Source organism: Schistocerca americana, chromosome 4 (assembly GCF_021461395.2).
Source record: "Schistocerca americana isolate TAMUIC-IGC-003095 chromosome 4, iqSchAmer2.1, whole genome shotgun sequence".
Lineage (NCBI taxonomy): Eukaryota > Metazoa > Arthropoda > Insecta > Orthoptera > Acrididae > Schistocerca > Schistocerca americana.
In genome coordinates, this window is record NC_060122.1 from 473,415,779 (window position 1) to 473,435,424 (window position 19,646).

The following is a 19,646-nucleotide window of genomic DNA, read 5'->3' on the forward strand; positions in this document are numbered from 1 at the left end:
CAATACTGAAGATATCTTCAATTTTTGCACTGTATCGTAGCTCGTACAAGTGTCAGCCACCGACATCGATATCACACATTACGGAACAGCTTTTCTACTTCTTTTCTTCTTTGAAAACGATGTCCAGTGTCGTACATTGCTTAATTCAATTTTTATCGAAGACAGCTTTTTACGATAGTACTGTAGAATAAATATTTTCTTTCTGAAATATGAAAATCAAGCTAATTCCAGTCATTTTAAGAGTTTGTTTTCATATGTTTAACTTATCACTTATTCACAAACAGTTTCAATCTCAACTGGTATCGTTCACACGTGCTCTGCGCATCGGTAAATTTTCCCATACATATGGGTAGTGAATAGTTAATTACAGCATGGAAGTCTAAGAGAAAGAGCATATGTTTAAGGAATTTTATATATTTTACGATATTTTCAACCTGTTGTCATTCTGTCAAAGTAGAGTAGGCTTCTCATGTGACACAATCGCCACATGCAGGCTAGTTGATTCGCCTTTCTTTTTGAGAGCCATGGTGAAAGAGGTAGTTGGACCTCCCACGCACTACAACCCCGAACATAATTTAACAATCGAGTCTGTATTCATTACCTCATTCTTACTAATGCCTGATAGTTCTTTTTTCCTGATCCTTTTTCATGAAATTTTATCTATCCACTTCAAAAACTCTGAAAAAAATTATGTCAGTTCTTTTTTCTTATTTTTAATGCGAGAATCGTATGACGACAGTTAATCGAAAAGAGTAATTTAAGGCTATTGTGGAAAAATAAAGTGCGATATAGACAGTTCATTGTACAGCCTCCAGCGACATAATAATTCGTTTCTTAATCATAGTTCTCCAAAACATCAATTCGTTTGAGTGGCCCCTTGTCCAAAAGCAACTAACACATGCAGTTCTTCCCGTATTTCACTTTATTGTTAGTTTCACAGCCACTGACTTCCAGAATCACACCTATTTCACATTCTCCTGTCTACACACCTTTGTTTAATCCCAACCCCACTTCACCAAGAGGAGAACTCGCTCCCCGCTACAATCAGAACGATATGTTATTCCATCATCCGAAAACTCGCAACACAGAACTGAAATATTCACTGTCGCAACCAGTACTCTCATCCCATATCCTCACGCACATCCTCCTTCCTTTCTCCATCCTAAAATTTCTTTCCATCCGAGTGTTTTACATGCAGCTGATAGTAGAGCCACAGAATACGACCTGCAGGTGATCTACAGCAGCTCTAATACCAATACCGTCACCAGTATTAGAGTGCCACCTCCAATAGCATTTCAGACATCATCGACACTACAAGACCACCCAGCTAATGAAATTCCAACACTATTGCCATCCTTTTGAAATGTTGTATTCCACTTTGCTGTAATGAATAGCTGTGGAGCTAAAGAGCACAGACTTAGCTGCTGACAGCCCGGCACTCTTTTGAGTTATGAAATGTTCTGTTGGCCATTAAAACCACAACACTATGATGGCAGCATGTGACAAACGTAAAACTGTCGGCTTTCAGCGCAACTGCACAAACTAGGTGGGAGGATCAAACGGTACAAGGAAATATCATACAGCGGGCTTTTCATTCAGAAATTGCATTTAAATGTTGTTTGTGAGAACATCGTGTTATTCTTCGTGTAAGGAAGAAAATCGTCTATCAACACTTATCAAATTTCAACAGCTGCAGGATCATAGTCTAGAGAAAGTATAGTTTATTGTTCCGCGAAATTGCTTGTTACGTTGGTCGGGCTCCGGTGACTGCGATGCGAATATAAAATACATAGGTCCAGTAGTGTAGCATACAATGCTGTGTCTCAACGGCCCTACGCGACTAGAGCCAAGTGGCGATGTGTGATCGAACGACCATGTCTTGTCATCCGAAAGTGGGTATGATTGCAGCAGGACATGCACAGAAGCAGCAAAAGAAACTGATATAGGCAAGCCTATTCAAATACAGAGATATGTAAACAGGCAGAATACGGCGCTGCAGTCGGCAACGCCTATGTACGAAAACAAGCGTCTGGCGCAGTTGTTAGATCGGCTACTGCTGCTACAACGGCAGGTTATCAAGATTTAAGTGTGTTTGAACGTGGTGTTATAGTCGGCGCGATGGGACACAGCATCTCCGAGTGGGGATTATTCCATGCGACCATTTCACGAGTATACCTCAAATTTCAAGAATCCGGTAAAACATCAAATCTCCGACATCGCTGCGGGAAGAAAGGGACCAACAACGGCTGAAGAGAAACGTTCAAACGTGACAGAAGTGCAACACTTGCGCAAATTGGTGCAGATTTCAATGCTGGGCCATCAACAAGTGGCAGCGTGCGAACCATTCAACGCAACGTCATCGATATGGGCTTTCGGAGCCGAATACCCACTCGTGTACCCTTGATAACTGCACGAGACAAAGCTTTACACCTTGCATGGGCCCGTCAGCACCGACATTGGACTGTTGATGACTGGAAACACGTTAACTGGTCGGACGAGTCTCGTTTCAAATTGTATCGAGAGGATGAAGGTGTACGGATATGGAGACAACCTCATGAGTCCATGGACCCTGCATGTCAGCAGGGGACTGTTCAAGCTAGTGGAGGCTCTGTAATGGTGTGGGAGTATGCAGTTGGAGTGATATGGGACCCCTGATACGTCTAGATACGACTCTGACAGGTGACTCGTGCGTAAGCATTCTGTTCGATCACCTGCATCCATTCATGTCGATTGTGCATTCCAACGGACTTGGGCAATTCCATCAGGATAATGCGACAACCCACACGTCCAGAAGTGCTACAGAGTAGCTCCGGAAACACGCTTCAGATCCCCCCCTCATACTCTTCGGGTTTATGGACAGTTCTGCAGGATTAATGGTGTCAGTTCCGTCCAGCACTACTTCAGACATTAGTCGAGTAGATGCCACGTCGTGATGAGGCATTTGTGGGTGCTCACTCGGACCCTACACGATATTAGGAAGGGGTACCAGTTTCTTTGGCTCTTCATTGTATATCTGCACAGTCATACGACGTCGTATAAAGCAGTAAAATCAGCAGAGTAACCATTACTGCTGTTTCCTCTGACGTGGGAATATAGAGGCGCACTGGTACTGGTGCATCCCAGCTCCATCGTTGAACAGAGGAGTGGAACTATGTCTTTTATTTTCAGACGATTTCTAGCTCTTTGCGCAGCATCGCGGTGGACCTGTATGTGTGGAGTCTCCGAAGAGAACGAATGTTTCAGAAGGGAACTACCATCGTTATAGGTACCGAGCACCTGGCGTGATGTTGTAAGATGTTATTAGGTACAGAACACGGTGACCTATGCTTTCCATAACTGGTAATTTGTACAGCGACCGTTAAATTTCTAATGTATCGAGGTCGGTGGTTGTTCCGCATCTTGGAGATCTCCGAGACGTTATCATTGAAACAAGAGTGCATGTTGCCTGTGCTATCCTGACCCACCTCGATATGCAGTGTTTTACAAAACGATACCGACAAATTTCATAGGTTTGTAGAGAGTGTCTTGAGGAATAAATTGAGGATGGGAACCAGTGTTCAGAAATGTCATTCAACGACGCTACAGAGCGTCGAAGTTATAGTCACTGGCTCCTGCCACTAGGCCACAGCTTGTACACTGACGGACCGCAGGCGGAATGTTTCGCAAAATACCTGGCAGCCTTCTGGACGTTATATGGCCGAACGCTTCCAAGCCCGTCGCAACAACAGTGCAGAGACCGCTAACGGCAGTGGCGGCTGCGCCTTCTCCTTTCGTACTTTTCCCTGTGAATATACTTGAAAAAAGGACTTAACATTTTTCTGTACTGTATGAAACACATTGACATTTATTTATGGGAAGTGCATCGAGTAAGAAGGACAAACACAATAAGCACGATTTATTATCTGTGTAGGCAAAGATTGAGTAAGACAACTGAGCTGTGTGACTGCTCAAGTTACGTGCTAGAGAAACCAACATTGCAATTTAACCACAGCTACTCAAAGGAGATACGAAGCTCGGGATCTTTGCTGATGGACAAACTTGTGGTTGGTACATAATTTTAATTTCAACTACAGAACAAATCTCATTATTAAAGAATTACACAATCAGAATAACAATACAAAAATTTAATTCGAATCTTTCTACTCTTAAGAAAATATACAACTGACTTTAGAAAAACTATGTGATTGGATCATGATTTAATACACTACTGGCCATTAAAATTGCTACACCAAGAAGAAATGCAGATGATAAATGGGTATTCATTGGACAAATATATTATGCTAGAACTGACATGTGATTACATTCTCACGCACTTTGGCTGCATAGATCCTGAGAAATCAGTGCCCACAACAACCACCTCTGGCCGTAATAATGACCTTGATACACCTGGGAATTGAGTCAAACAGAGCTTGGATGGGGTGTACAGGTATAGCTGCCCATGCAGCATCAACACGATACCACAGTTCATCAAGAGTAGTGATTGGCGTATTGTGACGAGCCAGTTGCTCCGCCACCATTGACCAGACGTTTTCAATTGGTGAGAGATCTGAAAAATGTGCTGGCCAGGGCAGCAGTCGAACATTTTCTGTATCCAGTGTAAGTAGGCTGTTTAGGTTTTCTTATTGGTAACGCCACGTAGCGCTCTGTATGAAAATCACTGGCTGTGCTGTGTGCAGTCTGTGGCTAGTTTGCATTGTTGTCTGCCATTGAAGTGTTGGGCAGCTGGATGTGAACAGTGCGAGGCGTTGCGCAGTTGGAGGTGAGCCGCCAGCAATGGTGGATGTGGGGAGAGAGATGGCGGAGCTTTGAGAGCAGATGATCTGGACGTGTGTCCATCAGAGACAGTAAATTTGTAAGACTGGATGTCATGAACTGATATATTATGACTTTTGAACAGTATTAAGGTAAATACATTGTTTGTTCTTTATCAAAATCTTTCATTTGCTAACTATGCCTGTCAGTAGTTAGTGCCTTCAGTAGTCAGAATCTTTTATTTAGCTGTCAGTAGTGGCGCTTGCTGTATTGCAGTTGTTCGAGTAACGAAGACTTTTGTGAGGTAATTGATTTGTGAAACGTATAGGTTAATGTTAGTCAGGGCCATTCTTTGTAGGGATTATTGAAAGTCAGATTGCGTTGCGCTAAAAATATTGTGTGTCAGTTTAAGCACAGTCATTTATAATTTTTCATATGTCGACCCTTAGCCGAGGATACCTCACTGGAATCTTCTGATTTTTTCTTGTAGTTTGTGGAATTAGTGTAGCTTTTGTTTATTGCTAGCGCGTAATTGTAGAGAGAATCTCCTTTGTAGCTGTAGTTTTTCGTTGTTGTACAGTAAAATAGTTGTGGCATGCATGTAGATTTGCACCAAGTATTTTGCAGCTGCGCTTGCAATTAACTAGATATTATTTTCAGTACTATGTTAATGTGTTTTCTTATTTTACTCTTCCAATTGTGCTTTTCTGTGTTATCGCGTGAAACATTGTGACAATTATGGCGTGTGGAAAACGAAATACTAGGCTCCAAATTAAACTGAGAAATGACAGTGAAGACGAAAGCAGTGTGTTAGCGCCACCGAGTAATGAATTAACTAATGTTGAAAGTAGTAATTTGGTAATTGTGCATAGAGAAGTGGAGCGGGCGGCAAATAATGGTGTAGACAGTGAAACAATTAGTGAACAGGGAAGCATTATCGATCGATCGGTCGGCAGCAGCTCGCCTCAGGAATCGGAAATGACAGGACACAATCTTGCAAATACTGAAGATTCAGGTTTTGCGTCCTCGCCGTTTTCTCAAATAAGTCAAGACACATTTTCTGCTCGTCAAAATGTGAATGTTGCTGGTGCAAATGCACTGCCGAAAAGCATAGAGGAACAGATTCCAGACACTAATACATTATTATTGCAATTAATGCAACAAATGAAACAAAATCAGAGACAAACACTGCAACAGCTTCAAAAGTTAGACACCACGCTTGAACAAACACGTGAAGGTTTAACTGCTGAGTTACATAACATCGAATCGAAATGTCAGAAAGTCTGTAATGACGTAAAAACACAAATTTGTGAGTATTTCCAACCTATTTTTTCGGGTCATGAAAATGCATTACAGAATCATGAAGCAGCCATAAAAGAACTACAAACTATTGTTCATGAAAATCACGACACCTTGCAAGCTAAAATTGACTCAGTTGCATCTACCGATTGGGTTACGCAACTTACAAAAACTCATGAAAACTTAAAGGACACAGTAGATACGATTTCAACACAAATGGACACTCTGAAACTTGGTTCAGAAAAACACACTGAGGAAATCAGTTCACTATCGGAGAAAGTAGCCGAACTTTCGGATCAGTTCACTAAATTATCTACAAAGGTAGATGATGATCTGAATGACACAAGACCCGTAGCCTTCACTGACACAGAAGAGTATGAACAAATTAGAAAATTCAAACAACATCAAAATCAAGTCAATACACAGCACAAAAGAGAAATCCGGGAGGTACAAGATCAGTTGACACAGGTAATACAAGAATTACATATTTCAGAGGAGACTCGCGCTCCAACACGGGAAGAGGGACTTAGAAATACGGAAAAGTCACATAATAATAACACAGGGCATTTCGGAAGTTGTGAAAGAAATTGGCAAGGTGCACCGAATTTTGAGATGGAACCGCCGACACGATGTACCAATGACCGATATGCGACTCGCCGACATGATGATTTTGACTATAGGCTGTTCATTACTACACGCAAATTCAAAACATTTAAGAATTCTAGCAACGACATTCATCCACAAGCATGGCTCCATCAACTCTCTCATTGTTTTCCTCCCAACTGGTCATTGGAGCACAGGTTAGAATTTATGTGTGGCTACTTAGAGAATGAACCAGCTGACAGAATGCGATCAGTCATTCACGATTGTCACAGTGAAGGAGAATTTTATCATGCCTTCCTCTCAGCATATTGATCTCAAGCTACACAAGACAGAGTAAAACATAGCATCATAATGATGAAACATTTCGAACAATCTGAATTTTCCAGTCTTGTGAAATATTTTGAAGACATGTTGCACAAGAATCAGTACCTTTCAAACCCTTACAGCCCCTCAGAACTCATCCGCATTTGCTTAATCAAATTGCCTGAACATTTACGACATATTATTTTGGCATGACGTTGCAAAGACGACATTGAAGCTTTTCAGGGACTCTTACAAGAATTGGAAATTGACACTGACAACCGCGGGACGCGAAAACAGGAACACAACAATTACAGGTCACATCCGTCACAATTCCGCGATGAAATAAATAATAACTGGACACGACAAGGCTATTCTTACAACGTAAATCGTGACCAAAACAGACACCACCCGTATGACAACCGTTGGCAGAAGAATAGTTACAGAGAAAGATCGCACTTCCGTAGTAATGAATATGACAGAGATAACCATAGAAACAGACAATATGGGAACCAAAACAATTATTATCAAGGGAGACAGAATAACTTCAGACGCAACAGTTCAGCGCGCAGTTACGATTCAGGAAGAAATTCTCCACTACGTGACCGACAAGAAAGAAATAATGGCATCTACCGACATGACGACAGACGATATAATCGTAACGACAGACCTGAATTGCATCAGAACCGGCGGGATTCAAACAGGGCAGGGCCCTCTCGACAAGGTGAATTTGTAGAAGTTACGTCTCCTAACCGTAATAACGACGCGCGCCAACAGAGAGACGGACAATGACTCGCACCACAGGCAGCCACGCGCAGCGGTTGGCTCAGAGAAAAATAACATAGACGTTAACCTTGAGAAAAATTTTAGCATTTCTTACCGACGTATACAACATGATAATTACTTTGAAGTTGAAACTCTGCGTACTAGAAAGGGCAAAGAATTGCATCACATTTCACTTGTAAAACCGTTTATTGAAAGATAATCTGCTTTTTAACTTAGTCTTTGATATAAAATTTTTCACTTCACGTTACTAGTACTCTTTGTCAGGCTTAGAAACTGTTAACATGCAACTATGTTTTAAAATTAACTACCCAGTCTAGAACCTAGGGAACATATTTAGATAGTAATTACGAATGCATTGTTATAGTGAACAGACGACACAGTGTTATTGTGTGTGTACATTCTTGCTTGTTAGTTGCACGATTACGTAACGACTATAAGGCTTCCATACTTAGAACATATACCAGTACTGCTAATGATGTTTTACTGCAACATTTTGGTTTACTTGAAAATACATTATGGATTTAAAGTGCTTTCTGAGAGATACCAGATGACACAGTGGTTAGTTTATTTGACAGCTACACAACTATATCATGACGCTACTAATACGTGACACAATTTACATTGTTGCTTTTGCGGTGTATCTGTTTTATATATGCACTGTTTTTCTGAATTCTTCTGGAAAGGAAAACATGTTTTAGTAGTAACTTTTGTGGTATGGCTACAACGAGACAGCCTTTTCTGTAGCACAACAATACGTTACAGTAAGTACTTACTTCATCACGGCACTAAGCGTAACAACTACGATATCTATACGCATAGCAATTCACTTTGTTTATTACTTCTACAGAACTTTGCTTACGGACGACGATAATTACGACACTTGGCACATTTTTTACCCTTAAGTAATGACAGAGATTGTCTTACAACAAGACGCACAGTTTAGCGCTACAGTACACGCATTTGACTGATCGATTTTGTACTTAAAACATTTATGTTTAAAGATTTTTGAATTACAATGATACAAAGGTTTTCTGTGATACATTTCATTCCATTGCTGTAATCTGTAACACCTGAGGGTATAATTACCTTAATCCTCAGGGGGTACACGCTTACTTTGTGTGCCATGTGTTTGGCAAGCACAAGGAGCCCTAGCTAATATGGTATTTGCTTATACAACTTTACACATTGGTACCATATTTCTCTAACATAGAATTACGCAGCTATCTGATTATTTAACAGAGAAACAAACATTTTTTTTACTACGTCAGTGACACATGTTTACACAATTACACAGTTGGCTAACGTCACCCTTATGAAATTGTATTTTGTCTGTACTTTGTGAACTGTTCATATTTCTTTTCGGTACCATTGTGATGCTATGAGAGCTTTGAATGATGTATTTGGTATGGGATCATGATTTTTAAAGTATGTTTGAGGTAGATGACACTATTGAAGTGGCAGAGATTTTTTTTTTTTAGGTTTTGTAATTATTGGAGGAAGCTACAACGATTTTGAGATTTGACTGAGGTGTTATGATGTTATTGTTATGATGACGATGTGTATTATGCTGCTGAGGTATGTTTATGATCAATAAGCTGATGCTATATGAGGAATTTGATTATGCTATGTATCTGTTATGATGAAATATTGAAGAAGTGTCGTCGAATATGTATATGTGTAATAAGGTAAGGAATAATGAGTAGTGGTTATGGACTCTGGTTTGTGAGAAAGGTTGTTGGAAACCAAGAATTGTACTTTAAGAGTTATGAAATGCATGTACATGTGTGAATGTATCACAATGGCGGCGAAAATTTTTTGGACACTGTTATATTTATAGGATTTTGTTTCTACACATTTGTAACGCAAATTCTCAACCTGTGAAATTTTTTTATATGAGACTGTCACTGTAGCGGAAACTGCTGTCGTAAATATTTCGTTAAGAAAGCTAAGTGACCTTGAAGTAATGCGTTCTGCACGCCCAGCTGTACCAGCTGCCTGGGGAAAAAGCCATTAGGTGGAGAAAAAAACGAGGCCATTATCCTCGCTATTGACATGTCTTTGTAGAAAGCATCGCAAATACGGCACGCTCAAACTTGAAAACATATGATTACACTGTGAAGCTCTTAATTTATGATATTTACTAAAATGCCTAATGAAATGATGAGATACATTTTACATTTATTGTCTTTCTAGTTGAGAGATTGCTCATTTTGTTTAATATCTAGTTTCTAGCTGCACTGCAGCATTGGTTAAAATAAAATTTTATAGATGTACTAATATAGATATTTTATGTCTACAGATCCAGTAAATAATAATTTTATGATCTACTTCCAAAAAAACGAGGGAGCACAAAAAGACATTTCCACTTCACAGGAATTGCATACATAATTTTTGTCGGTGACTTCGTAACTTGTCTGCTAGAGTAAGTTACAGTGATGCATCCCTCTAGTGTTAAGATGTGACATAGGTATTAGACATGGCCATCTTTAGTGTAATATTTTTTCTGCTTGAGCTTTGTCATGTTTAGATTTAAGTTATCGCATTTGCTGCTGCTGTTTGCCAGGCATAGTGTTACTGAAATAGACTTTGTATTACTCTGTTAAGTCAGTTTTACTACTGATTTATTTTTCTTTTTGCTGCACGTTGGCTCATATTAGTGATAATGTTGCATTTGCTTTGCTAACTTATATATATTGCTGCTTGCTTTGCCAATTTGAATTTTTTGTCATTGCTGTTTGTGTTAATTGGTTTGTGCTGCTGCATTGCCTTGTCCCTTAGTTTATCATCTGAGCTCAGTAGATTTAAGTTAGCTTAAAAGGGGGTAGGCTATATAAGAGAATGAGTTGTGATGAATTGGAAGAAATGCATTGAGAAGCTATAAGAAAATGGTTTGGCTAAAAAAGTAAAGAGGATATGAACAAAAAAAGTAGGGTTTAGGGACAACAGGTTTAGGTAGGATTTTCTTGGAAATAAATGATGAGGTAAGATAATGGAAAATAAATAATGAGGTAAGAAATATGTGAACATATAAATACAGAAAGTATGCTTGGATTGGATTTTTTTGGGGGAAACAAATGTTGAAATAAGACGAAAGATCTATGGAATGAAGCTTTGGGTTGGACTGCAGTACCAAATGTTACACTGAAAACAAACCCTGCCCTTTCCTCTTGTGTTATTCTGCTATGTGTTTGTGTACCCTTGTGTATTTGTGTTTTTCCTGTCTTTATGTGCTTAGCTGATGAGAGTTATGTTGTAGAATTTTTCTAATACTGTGTTATTTACTTTCTAAAGATGTTTAGACATTATTTATCTGTTCTGTTTTGTTGTTCATGTGTTAAGTTGATGTTTCAAAAGTTATTCTGATCTTTTATGTATGTACTTATGTCATAATTCCTGTAACACTGATGTACATGTTATTTCGATTCTTTTGTAAAGCCCATATTACTACAAATGTTATCTGTATTGTTATGTTCTTGAATGATGTATTTTGTACCTTTGTTATTGTATTCTCACGTTATAAAATTGTAATTGCCACCAGTTCATCAAATTAAGTAACTTGTAAGCATTCATTTCACTGCACATATTTCTGTTGGTCATAGTATATGCACAATATGTGAAAAAAAAAGAGGACTGTTAGTGTTTGGACATGTGTTAATAATTCAGCAAGGGACTGATTAACAGCATTGCTGGTTCTAAGGACAATTCCAAAAACTTTGTGAGTGCACAAGTGGAGGTTTATGGACTTGCTATATTGTCTGCAAGACTTCTAAGGACAATTCCAAGTACTTTGTGCGTGCACAAGTGGTGGTTTATAAACTTTCTACATTCTCCGCAAGACTCTTCGATGGTGATTATGCACCCGCACAGTCGCACAGTCGCAACAGATGGCTGCTGCCCGTCTCTACAAGGACAACAGTGGGTCTGCATCTTTGATGGCCCACCAATACCATTATTTCTACAAGGACAACAGTGGGTCTGAATCTTTGATGGCCCACCAATACCATTATTTCTACAAGGACTGCACTGGGTCTGCACCTCTGGTGGCCCACCAATACCGTAATCTCTACCAGGACTACTCTGTGATGACCTACCTACCAATATTCTTCAAAACTTCGACTGACTCTGCGGTGGGTTTGCTCTGTTGTGGCCCATTACCTGTCTGCATGTCAAGAGTCAGCACTGTCTTTCCGTTGGAAGGACAACACTACTTCTTCAAGACTGCATGGAAATCCACCACTTCTGTGTGCATTTTCTTTTACTGCTCAAACTTTGAGAAAAACACTGCTATTTTACTGTGATGAACGATCAGGACTGTCTTTGTGGACTGTGAGAAAATTTTAGCTTTTGACCAACATTGTATCAATAAGTGTGTTCATTTGATTTCTTTGTTATTGTAATTGTGAAAAAATTTTAACAAATATGAATTGGTCAGTGCCCAAAACAATTTGTAAAATTTTTTTGGGGAGCATGGGAGCTATGTAAGTAGGCTGTTTAGGTTTTCTTATTGGTAACGCCACATAGCGCTCTGTATGAAAATCACTGGCTGTGCTGTGTGCAGTCTGTGGCTAGTTTGCATTGTTGTCTGCCATTGAAGTGTTGGGCAACTGGATGTGAACAGTGCGTAGCGTTGCGCAGTTGGAGGTGAGCCGCCAGCAGTGGTGGATGTGGGGAGAGAGATGGCGGAGTTTTGAGAGCAGATGATCTGGACGTGTGTCCATCAGAGACAGTAAATTTGTAAGACTGGATGTCATGAACTGATATACTATGACTTTTGAACACTATTAAGGTAAATAAATTGTTTGTTCTTTATCAAAATCTTTCATTTGCTAACTATGCCTGTCAGTAGTTAGTGCCTTCAGTAGTTAGAATCTTTTATTTAGCTGTCAGTAGTGGCGCTTGCTGTATTGCAGTAGTTCGAGTAACGAAGATTTTTGTGAGGTAAGTGATTTGTGAAACGTGTAGGTTAATGTTAGTCAGGGCCACTCTCTTGTAGGGATTATTGAAAGTCAGATTGCGTTGCGCTAAAAATATTGTGTGTCAGTTTAGTGTTGATCAGAATAAGTAAAGTGAGAAATGTCTGAGTACGCTCAGTTCTGCTCAGCTGTTTGGAAATCAAATAATGTAAGAGGTTAATTAGCACAGTAATTCATTAATTTTTCTAAGGGGACGTTACACCAGAAAGGCCCGTACAGGACCTGCAACATGCGGTCGTGCATTATCCTGCTGAAATGTAGTGTTTCGCAGGGATCGAATGAAGGGTAGAGCCACGGGTCGTAACACATCTGAAATGCAACGTCCACTGTTCAAAGTGCTGTCAATACGAACAAGAGATGACCGAGACGTGTGACCAGTGGCACCCCATACTAGCAAGCCGGGTGATACGCCAGTATGGCGATGACGAATACAAGCTTCCAATGTGCGTTCACCGCGATGTCGCCAAACATAGATGCGACCATCATGATGCAGTAAACAGAACTTGGATTCATCCGACGTTTTGCCATTCGTGCACCCAGGTTCGTCGTTGAGTACACCATCACAGGCGCTACTGTCTGTGATGCAGCGTCAAGGGTAACCGCAACCATGGCCTCCGAGCTGATAGTCCATGCTGTTGCAAACGTCGTCGAACTGTCCGTGCAGATGGTTGTTGTCTTGCAAACGTCCCCAACTGATGACTCATGGATCGAGACGTGGCTGCATGATCCGTTACAGCCATGCGGATAAGATGATTGTCATCTCGACTGCTAGTGATAGGAGGCCGTTGGGATCCAACACGGCGTTCCGTATTACCCCGCTGAACCCACCGATTCCATATTCTGCTAACGGTCATTGGATCTCGACCAACGCGAGCAGCAATGTCGCGATACGATAAACCGCAATCGCGATAGGCTACAATCCGACCTTTATCAAAGTCGAAAACGTGATGGTACGCATTTCTCCTCCTACACGAGGCATCACAACAACGTTTCACCAGGCAACGCCGGTCAACTGATGTTTGTGTATGAGAAATCGGTTGGAAACTTTCCTCGTGTCAGCACGTTGTAGGTGTCACCACCGGCGCCAACCTTGTGTGAATGCTCTGAAAAGCTAATCGTTTGCATATCAGAGCATCTTCTTCACGTCGGTTAAATTTCGCGTCTGTAGCACGTCAACTTCGTGGTGTAGCAATTTTAATGGCCAGTAGTGTATAATAGATAGTATTTTAAAGATAATAATTAGATATGATCACATAAGGATCACAGACAGTCACCACCCTAAGCACACTGTTAAGTTCATTGTTTACGTAATCAAAATTTACACAACTCTAAATATTCACCTTGAGTTACTGATAAAAATATCTCGTCCGTCCCGGCGGACAGGACGAATATTTAACTAAAGGATGGGAGCATGGCCTATAAACGGTGGTACTCGGAACAAACGAGTAGAAAGCAATCGCCAAGCATTTTCGAAGATGATCAGGCTGCAAGCCAGGGCAGAAAATACGCCGAACGCACACACGATCTCAGCCTGCCCGTCAAGGCGACAAACCCTATCTGCCCCTCGCACCAGACCATTTCTTCAACAGCAAATAATTCACGCGGCAGGCAAATTCAACTCGTATTTCACCTTTTTCAGGACCATGCAAGACTTACTAACTACGTGACTATCTGCAAAATAACTGAAAACCAAAGCGTTTTCGAAATACAAAATGTTACTACTTAAACCATCTTCTTCACAGAGGAATTGTGTTCCTTTCCTGTAGTCGTTATACGTTTTATTAATTACGATCTTACCGTACTGTTGTCCACCATCAGGTCAGTACAATTATTTTTACGGCTCTTACAGCCCAGATATTCTTGAGAATACTGATTCACTTTATGCATCCATGAAGGTAGTAAAGCACATCCGTTATTATTTTAACTTTCTGATGCAAATTTTGCCCCACTACACTACTTATGTCGAGTACGTTATTTTTTCACGTACGTGCCATTACAGAGAAAGCTATAACTAAATATACTTCACGCAATTAAAAATAACAAACCAGTGTAGTACTGATCAATACACATATATTCGAATCCTAAAGTTTCAGCCCCTGAGAAAAAACAGATCACGTTTATATACAGGGTGAAAAGTATTTTAACTGACAAACTCTGGGAGATTGTAGGGAACGTCAAAACAAAAATTTTTCCCTAATGTCATTTTTTCCTATGAGGAGTATTTAAACCGGTAGAGGAAGATTTCTCTGGCGGCAAATTAACTAAACCAACAAACACTTTTCCATTTTTTATGACCAAGAGTTAACAACTAGGTAGCAGATACGACCCAATTAAGCAGTCTCCAACAACACCGACCCACACATTAACGAAGAACCGCACTTGATGAGCGTTAGTAACTGTGGCATGTGGGTTATACTCACTCCAAACAAGCGAATTGTGCATGTTGAAGACTCCATCACGCCCGAACGTTGCTTCATCGGTAAACAATACAGAGAATGGAAATGTAGGATGCATTTCACACTGTTCCAAGTACCACTGCGAAAGCTGTGTTCTGGGTGGATAATCAACTGGTTCCAGGTTGTGGACACGCTGTGAGTGCAATGGACGTAACAATTGCTCTCGAAGGACTGTTCTTACATTCGTCTGATTCGTCCCCATGTGACGTACAATTGCACGAGTGCTGATTGGAGGCTCCCACTCCACATGCTGCAAGACAGCTTCCTCCAATTGCAGCCTTCTTAGCGTGCGACGGCATCCCTGTCCAGGTAATCTATTAAATGTCCTGGTCTCACGCAGACGTTGGTACACAGCATCAAAGGTCGTATGATGCGGGATACGGCGATTAGGATATTGTTGTTGATAAACCCGCTGTGCAACTCGTCTGTTGTGGTGCGCTATGTACTATGCACCAACCATATCAGTGTACTCACTCCAGGTGTATCGCTCCATTAGCAAATAGAGACAATGCACTACTACACTGGTGGACAGCAGTTGCCTACAACTGAAGAGCGTAATACGCCCTGTAACTACTGAAGATCGTAATATGGCCTCTATGAACTGAAGAGCCTAATACGGCCTCCAACGGTTTAAATAATCATCGTAGGAAAAAATGACGTTAGGGAAAAATGTTTATTTTTTTGTCCCCTATAACCTCCCAGAATTTGTCCGTTTAAACACTTTTCACCCTTTATAGTTTTTGCTTTGGTATGCAATAAAGTAACTACGCGATAACGTAACTTCAATATAAAGAAATGATTGTACTCAGTTATTTAGCACACCGAAGTGTTGCATGTAATAAGTCTGTGTCAAAATTTTTACAATTTAAAAGCTTGTAAGAAGATCTGTGATAAAAAGAATTAACCATTATCTGTTTAAAAGACAATTTCGTACTACACGTAAAAATTACACTACACACAGACAATATGCAATGAAGAGCCAAACGTACACATGATTAATATCGGGTAGGGCCCCGGCGAGCAAGCAGAAGTGCCGCAGCACGACGTGGCAGGGACTCGACTCATGTCTGAAGATGTGCTGGAGGGAACTGACATCACAAATCCTGCAGGGCTGTCCATAAATCCGTAAGAGTACGAGGGGGTGCAGACCTCTTCTGAACAGCACGTTCGAAGGCACCCCAGATAAGCTCAATAATGTTCATGTCTGGGCAGTTTGGTGGCCAGCGGAAGTGTTTAATTTAAGAAGAGTGATCCTGGAGCCACTCTGTAGGAATTCTGGACGTGTAGAGTGTCGCATTGTCCTGCTGGAACTGCCGAAGTCCGTCGGAATACACAATGGATGCAGGTGATCGGACAGGATGCTTACGAACGTTTCACCCGTAGGGGCGTATCTAGACGTATCAGGGTACCCATATCACTCCAACTGCACACGCCCCACACCGTTACAGAGCCTCCACCAGCTTGAAAAGGCCCCTGCTGACATGCAGTGTGTCGTGCAGCCACCAAGGGTACACGAGTGGGACGTCTGCCCCGAAAGCCCATGTCCATGATGTCGCGTTAAATGGTTCTCACGGTGACGCTTGTTGATGACCCAGTATTGAAATCTGCACCAATTTGCGGAATGGTTGCATTCTATCACGTTGAATGATTCTCTTCAATCGTCGTTGGTCTCGTTCTGGCAGGATCGTTTTCCGGCCGCAACGATGTCGGAGATTTGATGTTTTACCTGATTCCTGATATTCACGGTACACTCATGAAATGGTCGCACGGAAAGATCCGCACTTCCTCGGAGGTGCTCGTGCGGCGACTATAATGCCGCGTTCAAACTCACTTAAATCTTGATAACCTGCCACGTAGCAGCGGTAATCTATCTAACAACTGTCCGAGACACTTGTCTTATACAAGGTGGTCCATTGATCATGACCGGGCCAAATATCTCACGAAATAAGCGTGAAACTAAAAAACTACGAAGAACGAAACTTGTCTAGCTTAAAGGGGTAAACCAGATGGCGCTATGGTTGGCCCGCTAGATGACGCTGCCATAGGTCAAACGGTTATCAACTGCAGCTTTTTTTTTTTTTTAAATAGGATCCCCCATATTTTATTACATATTCGTGTAGTACGTAAAGAAATATGAATGTTTTAGTTGCACCACTTTTTCGCTTTGTGACAGATGGCGCTGTAATAGTCACAAACATATGGCTCACAATTGTAGACGAACAGTTGGTAACAGTTTGGTTTTTTAAATTAAAATACAAAACGTAGGTACATTTGAACATCTTATTTCAGTTGTTCCAATGTGATACATGTACCTTTGTGAACTTATAATTTCTGAGAACGCATGCTGTTACACCGTGATTACCTGTAAATACATTAATGGGATAAATGCTCAAAAGGATGTCCGTCAACCTTGGGAATACGAGTAACGACAATCCTCTCAACAGCGAGTAGTTCGCCTTCCGTAATGTTCGCACATGCATTGAGAATGCGCTGACGCATGTTGTCAGGCGTTGTCGGTGTATCACGATAGCAAATATTCTTCAACTTTCCCCACAGAAAGAAATCCGGGGACGTCAGATCCGGTGAACGTGCGGGTCATGGTATGGTGCTTCGACAACCAATCCACCTGTCATGAAATATGTTATTCAATACCGCTTCAACCGCACGCGAGCTGTGTGCCGGACATTCATCACGTTGGAAGTACATCGCCATTCTATCATGCAGTGAAACATTTTTTAGTAATACCGGTAGAACATTACGTAGGAAATCAGCATACATTGCACCATTTGGAATGCCATCGATAAAATGGCGGCCAATTATCCTTCCTTCCATAATGCCGTACCATACATTAACCCGCCAAGGTCGCTGATGTTCCACTTGTCGCAGTCATCGTTGATTTTCCGTTGCCCAATAGTGCATATTATGTCGGTTTACGTTACCGCTGTTGGTGAATGACGCTTTGTCGCTAAGTAGAACGCGTGCAAAAAAATCTGTCATCATCAAGTAATTTCTCTTGTACCCTGCGACAGAACTGTACACGACGTTCAAAGTCGTCGCCATGCAATTCCTGGCGCATAGAAATACGGTACGGGTGCAATCGATGTTGATGTAGCATTCTCAACACCGACGTTTTTGAGATTCGCGATTCTCGCGCAATTTGTCTGCTACTGACGTGCGGATTAGCCGCGACAGCAGCTAAAACACCTACTTGGGCATAATCATTTGTTGCAGGTCGTGGTTGACGTTTCACACGTGGCTCAACACTTCCTGTTTCCTTAAATAACGTAACTATCCGGCGAACGGTCCGGACACTTGGATGATGTCATCCAGGACACCGAGCAGCATACATAGCACACGCCCGTTGGGCATTTTGATCACAATAGCCATACATCAACACGATATCGACCTTTTCCGCAATTGGTAAACGGTCCATTTTAACACGGGAAATGTATCACGAAGCAAATACCGTCCGCACTGGCGGAATGTTACGTGATACCACGTACTTATATGTTCGTGACTATTACAGCGCCATCTATCACAAAGCGAAAAAAGTGGTCCAACTAAAACATCCATATTTCTTTACGTACTTCACGAATGTGTAATAAAAATGGGGGTTCGCATTTAAGAAAACGCAGTTGATATCCCTTTGACCTACGGCAACGGCATCTAGCGGGCCAACCATAACGCCATCTGGTTTCCCCTTTCAAGCTAGACAAGTTTCGTTCTTTGTAGTTTTTTCGTTTGACGCTTATTTCGTGAGATATTTGGCCCGGTCACGATCAATGGACCACCCTGTATAGGCGTTGCGGACCGCAGAGCTGTAATTTGCCTATTTACATATCTCTGTATTTGAATACGCATGCCTATACCAGTTTCTTTGGCGCTTCAGTGTGTATTTATATCAAGTTACACTATACGGTACATATGTTCCGTCTCGGGGTAATGTGGTGGCGACATTATGGGCATCCAGCCACCTCTTAAATTAACCATATCGACATTACACCGATTATAGACAAATGCAGAAGAAAAAGAAGAAGAAGCGAGATGCATTAAGCTGAACGTACCGTTGCAATCACAGTGTAGCCGGCATTGTAGACCATGGCCAAGTAGGTGACGATGCACACACCGTAGCCGCCGAGTCCGCCCATGAGGAGGCCCATGTCAGGCTTATCGAACATGATGATGAAGCCGTAGGCGTCCATGAGGAAGACGATGGAGAAGGTGATGGTGGCGACGAGGTGCGCGGCGGAGAGTGCCTGCGCCGTGGCCGTGCAGAGCCGCGACAGGCGCAACCACAGCGCCTCCAGCGCGCGCAGACTCACCGCGCCCCTCTTCCGGCGTAGCGTCTGCGAACAATGCGGGCTGCAGCTCGTGGCTCACACCTGTCGTTCACAATCAGTGTACGAAGAGTGATCGTGAAAAATAAAGCTACGAGGGACATTCCATAAATAAAGACACAAATCGATGTAGAATTTAA

The 19,646-nt window shown here is 41.6% G+C and overlaps 1 protein-coding gene across 1 annotated transcript in view; it reads right to left on the reverse strand.

The window, feature by feature from the left end:
• Nucleotides 1-19,336, reverse strand: part of LOC124612365 — a 38,347-nt gene extending 19,011 nt beyond the window's left edge. The window contains exon 1 of the mRNA XM_047140526.1: nt 19,234-19,336. Coding sequence (XP_046996482.1) covers nt 19,234-19,329 — 96 coding nt within the window. The 5' untranslated portion in view covers nt 19,330-19,336. The remainder of the gene's footprint in view (nt 1-19,233) is intronic.
• Nucleotides 19,337-19,646: the final 310 nt, after the last annotated feature.